This window comes from Nanorana parkeri, unplaced genomic scaffold, assembly GCF_000935625.1.
Source record: "Nanorana parkeri isolate BGI_ZX_2015 unplaced genomic scaffold, ASM93562v1 scaffold344, whole genome shotgun sequence".
Classification (NCBI taxonomy): domain Eukaryota; kingdom Metazoa; phylum Chordata; class Amphibia; order Anura; family Dicroglossidae; genus Nanorana; species Nanorana parkeri.
Window position 1 is genome coordinate 1,253,006 of NW_017306612.1, and position 6,108 is coordinate 1,259,113.

The 6,108-nt window shown below is 47.1% G+C and overlaps 1 protein-coding gene across 1 annotated transcript in view; it reads right to left on the bottom strand.

Moving 5' to 3' along the window:
* Window positions 1–453: 453 nt before the first annotated feature.
* Window positions 454–6,108, bottom strand: part of KCNK13 (potassium two pore domain channel subfamily K member 13) — a 53,643-nt gene continuing 47,988 nt past the window's right edge. The window contains exon 2 of the mRNA XM_018558518.1: window positions 454–1,346. Within this exon, the coding sequence (XP_018414020.1) occupies window positions 454–1,346 (893 nt within the window). The remainder of the gene's footprint in view (window positions 1,347–6,108) is intronic.

Below are 6,108 nucleotides of genomic sequence, written 5' to 3' on the forward strand. Positions count from 1 at the left end.
GGGGAGGGGGGGGGAATCCTTGCAGGGAGCCGTGAGTGACAGTCACCACTCTCTGCAGGGAGATGATCGAGAAGTGAGCGAGCGACGGTGTGTGTTCGCTCACTTCCCGATCTACTGAGCCGACCTGTGACAGTTTCATTGTCACACGTCGGCTCGAACTATGAGGTTGAGTGAAAAGCACTCACCTCATAGTTCTCCTTTAAGGTGACTAAATTACCCCCGTGGCTATAAATACTGGGGCAAGTTCCTGACAATCCCTAGAGTGGAAGACACTCGGATAGTGAATAGTGAAACATTGTCAACATTACAAAGTAGGTTGAGTTGAATGTGACTGACTACGACTAGGTATATCATGACCCGGACAAATCAGAACCTTCTCAGTTCAAGTAACCCCAGACATCAAACTTTCCGAATTATTGAATGATCCTTCCATTGTCTTTCCAGCCAGAACATTCACCTGTCCACACTGGTCTCTGCCAGTCTATTATTCATAATTGCTAATGCCCCCACACCACCTGAGAAGCCATTGTGCCGGGAACTTGTGCCGATTTGCCTCGGGCAGCCGTTGGCCGTCTCCGAGAGTTGCTTCTGCATGATGGCCAAGGAGACTTTGTTGGAGGCCAAGAAGTCTTTCATGGAGATCATCTCACCCGACATCCTCCGGCCGTCCGTCTCGCTCTCATAAACGCCGTCCGTCTCAATAGAGATGTTCCGTCTAGTTCGAACGTTGCCCGGCATGACCACGTTCCTTTTGGGCCTAAATATTTTTCTTTGGCATCTTTGGCAACATCGGCATTCTAGCTTCTTTAATATCCAATTGATGCACTGCTTGATGACTATCGAGATCACGTTGAATAAGGAATATATACAGCAAACCCCCATGAAGATGAAGATGAAATTGCCGCAACGGTAAAGTCCTTGGTTTTCATATTTGGCTTTTTGACTGCTGACCATGTCACCGAATCCGATAGTGCTGAAGGCAACAAAGCAAAAATAGAGGGAGTCGAAGTAGCCCCATCCTTCGATGGGCGAGTACATGGCAGAGGCACAGCAAGATATGATAATGGCCGCAACGCACAAAATGAGCATTACGTAATATACGGATGGTTTCCATCCAGCTAGACTGTCCACCTCCGAGTTACCAGAGCCCCGACGTGTTTCGGGAGGCATGCCCTCCTTCCTCCTCAGCTGCCTCTCGTGAAACGACTTCATAATAAAGGCGATGACTGTGATCAGGCGTTCCAGGAAGAGGTTGAAGAACAAGATGGTGGCCGCACATCCAATCAAGCCATAGAATATGAGGAAAATCTTCCCTGCAATGGTGGCTGGGGTGGTCATGCCAAAACCTGAAAGGCAAAATAGAAATATTTAGCAACTGGCTCTGGTTATAATTGTAGCCACGCATGGCAAATCTTAAAACATGTTTTGTTTTGAAAGTAAAATATCTGAAGGGCTCATTGGAGTGTATGAGATTTGTACAACCTAAGAATCACTGTATGTAGAAGACTGGAAGTGGAGGGATAAGCAGAGTGATTTCTGGCGCAAAATGACCAATTTTGCAAAATTTTGCCAAAAGTGCAAACACCGCATGGGCAAAATTTGTATAGCTGGTCTAAGTAGGGATGCACCAATACCGATACTAGTATTATTATCAGTACCGATACCGAGTATTTTGGCAAGTACTCGTACTCACGCAAATGCTCCTGATACTTTTCCCGATACTGGAACTTCCATCGGGTTCCTGATGGGCTGGGAAGCCATCTCCGTGCTCCCATGGAGCTGACTAGCCTGGAAGCCTGTAATAAGTCACCGCTCGGCTTCCTGATTAGTCGTGTTTGTTATGCTCGTTGTGACAAGGAAGCATGGAGCCGGCTTTATGGCCAATGAAGAAGCCGGGGGGTGGGTTTGGCCAAGAAAGCATCCACATGCTTCCTCGTGATGAAGGAGCAGGGAGACGGCTTCCCTGCCAATCAGAAAGCCGAGCAGCGTATAAGGGCTCGCCGCCCAAATTCCTGATTGATCAGGAAACTGGCCAATTCAGGAAGTTGGGCGGCGAGTCATTACCCACCCCCCAGTTTCTGATTGGCCAGAAAGCCGGCTCCATGCTTCCTCTTCACGTTGTGATGAGGGAGCATGGGGACGGCTTTGCAGCTAATCAGGAAGCCGGGCGGCTCCCTTAATTGGACTTCCAGTATCAGTGAGTACCGGAAAAAAATTATTGGTACTTGGTACATCCCTAAGTCCAAGTATTTATTTACAATGCTCCTCAGCACCATCTAGTGGCCATAGTGCGGTATTATATCACAATACATTCGACCTGAGGGGAAAAAAAATAATAATGCACAAAACTAACGTTCGCAGATATTCACAGAGCGACTGGCCCTGCAAATAGTTCATATATAGACCCCGAGGTAGTCCACTGTAGTCTTTATGTGGAAAAAATAAAAGGTGTACGGTCCTTACACATCTCCCCCCCGGATCTTAGCAACCTGGGACACTTTAGCCGGCGTCCCGCCCAGCTTCTGGCAACCAGTGACTTCATAGCCTGTAAAGGGAAAACTAAAGCAGCTTCCACATGTAAGGATTCTCGAGCTGCTATATTTGTTCTTGTGTTTATATATATACACGGAGTGGCCAGATTATTATGCCCCGCCCCCATCAGTACTTCGTTGGGCCGCCTCGTGACTTCACGAGATGGTGAAAGGTGATGCGAGGAATCTGACACGGCACTGTTACCCTTCTGTTGTCTTGTACCAGTCTTGCCCCTCCCCCGTTCTGCCCTAACATTGACTAGTCGCTGACGGCCGCAATTCGTCTGTTCAGACCCAGATTGTCGGCTGACAGTCCGGTCTTTAAACACTTTAACAATGAGCCGCTCAAAAAAAGTGTATATAATAATCCGGCCACTCAGTGTATATAATAATCCGGCCACTCAGTGTATATAATAATCCGGCCACTCAGTGTATATAATAATCCGGCCACTCAGTGTATATAATAATCCGGCCACTCAGTGTATATAATAATCCGGCCACTCAGTGTATATAATAATCCGGCCACTCAGTGTATATAATAATCCGGCCACTCAGTGTATATAATAATCCGGCCACTCAGTGTATATATATATATAATATGCAAAAAAAGCATAAAAAACTAAAGCGAAAATTATTTTGGTTGGGAAATGAATCATGTTATTGTCAAGTCAACCAATCAAGTCTGAGCATCAATGGCCTCTGGTCATGAAAGGGTTTTTTTCGCGTCCGGCGTGGAACCGCGCTCGTACGTATTTTGATGCCACTGACTTACCAACAATGGCAATGTCAATATTTGATAAACCCCAACGTACGTTTAATTGGAGGAGCCGCTCTCATCAAAGATTCATTTCAAACTATTAATTAGAGCGACGGACTAATTATACCTCAACTCCCCGCGGCATTCGTGGTCGGGAGCGAACCTTGGGCCGGGAGAACGCAGGCTGCGCCATTCTTCCGAGGAATCCAATTAACGGAGGTGATGCCGGATGTCAAATGTCATAATCAGCGACGTTTTACAACATACGCTGTAAATTAGCTTCTAATTTCAGGGGATTCGCTTGCCAATTAGGACGGCTGTGAAAACGCAAATCAATTTCATCCCGGCCTTCCGACACGCAGCAACCGATCAGCCGATCTCTCTACCGGCTCCTCTCCTGGACTGAAATTGCTTTCTCTAAAGTCACAATGTGCATTAGAAGCTTCAGCGATAGAGCTCCGCCTCCCTGCTTCCTGATTGGCCAGGAAGCCAGCTCCATTGGCTGGGAAGCCAGTTTCCCGGCCGATCACAATTGAGTTGGCCAAACAACATGGAGCTGGCTTCCCGGGCAATGAGGAAGGCGGGCAGAATGTCACTACCCTCCGCCCGGCTACTTGATCACCCCGGGAAGCCGGCTTAATGCCAGGGGAAGCATCGGTACTCGGTACAGGCGAGTACCAAAAACCAAAATATTTGTACTCGTACTCAATACCGAAAAAACGGTATCGGTGCGTTCCTAATCATAATGAAGCCACACAGTTTGTGATTGACAGAAAATATGATCAATCGGTCATTAATCTAAAGGACTGAATAATAAAAATAGTTCAATTGATCTGTATTGGTCAAAAAGGAGAACTATGGTGTCAGGGCTTTTCCCCATAGTTCTCCTTAGGGTAACGTGAGGACACAAACTAGCGTCCTCCCGTCACCCTAGGCTCAGTATATAGGGAGCTACAGTTCGCGGTATACTGAGACACTGCAGCTGAAACGGATCCCGACAATTATGTCTGGATCCGTCTAGCTGCGTGAGTGACAGCTGGCTCTGCCTATCTAGAGGCAGAGCCAGCTGTACCCGCCCCCTCCCCCATCCGTTCCGCCAGTCAGCGCTGGCGGATCGGAGCGGGGAGGGGGGAATCCAGCCCCTCACCTGTCACGGCAGAGAGCAGTGACAGGATCGAGAAGTGAGCGAACGTCGGTATGCGTTCGCTCACCTCCCGATCTACTGAGCCGACCTGTGACAGTCTCATTGTCACAGGTCGGCTAGAACTATGAGGTGAGTGAAAATCACCCCCCTCATAGTTCTCCTTTAAGTTAAATGTAACTGTACAGAATGTTCAAAGCATTCTTATATTTATCATTTGAATCAAATAATATGACATTTACTAGTAAAGTTATACACAATGTACTGTTCTTTCTTATATCCATGCCCAAATAAGGAAACATTACAGTATGAAGATAGCATTCATAATGTATATTTTTTTTATAGACCTTTACATACTTTCAGTATTCTCGTGGCCCGCCTGTTTTGTAACTTTTAGGGGGTTATTCACAAAGCTAGCCGAAGGATCAGCCGCAGCTTCGGCTGATCCTTCGGCTAGCTTCGGTTGCGGGAGCCCTTCGCTTCAGTCGAACCAAGGGGTTGCTGTACGGGCTATTCACTATAGCGCCGTACACCTCCCGAATTGTAATTGGTGAGGGTGCTCTCCGCACACCTTTCAGCAATCCCGGCCAATAGAGATGAGGTGCTTGCAGTAACTCCCACGGATGGCACCGTGGGAGTATCTGCCGATATTCCGGCTGGCGCATGCGCACTAGAATCGTGGAGAATTGTATCTCCCCATCACCCTGGTTACGAATGACGTCTATCGTATGCGTCTAACCAGGACAGAAGGCGACGCTGTGTATACCACAGAAGGACACCGGATCGCAACACTGTCTCACATTCTCTACATCTTTAGCAGATCGCCATGATGACTGACATTACACCGCCACAGCTACCATTCTAAACCTCAGACTGGAGGTAACAAACTGTGAGTAACATGGATAGCATATATGTGTGCTTTTTAAACATGTCTATGTATTTTTTTTAAATGGCGTTTTTCCCGCCATTCTGACATCACTGGGGGAGTGTCTATTGATAATTGGTTCACATTATGGGGTATATATGTGGTGTGTGGACACCATCACATTGTCACATCTTTTGCCCTGAGGAAGGGACCCTGCGTGGCCCCGAAACGTTGGCTATTTGACTATTGTGACACGTATGTCCAATAAAAAGGACTATCTATCTATTTGAAATCATTTTGAGTGCTGGTAACCTATTCTTTCTACTTTGTACACCTCCCGAAGGCGCCGAGCGGCTCAGCTGAGCTGAAGGCAGTTATTATTCATTGGCCAGGACCTGCTAGAAGACTCTGGCAGGTTCCAGCCAATGGGAAACAGTTGGGCGGAGCTAGCTGTCACTGCTAGCTCCGCCCAATTTTCAGTATTATTATTTTTTTCTTTTTTTAAAATGTATTATTTCTTTACATTTTATTCTACTTTTTAACTTTATTTCCTATCCTGCTCGGTACCACGGAGGTACCGAGCAGAATAGCCGAGCCGAAAGTCGCTCGACGGCATTGGGCTCTTCACTCGGCCCCTATGGGAAGTTTTAGTAACAGAGGGTAAAGGTCGGCTTTAACCTAAATATGGTATATTTTACATGGATTCCATATACTGACTGCTCACATGCCTCGCTCAAACATAATCCCTATATAAACAATACCCTATAAACATATTAGCATTAGCGCAGACCCCCCATCCCCCGCCCCCCCCCTC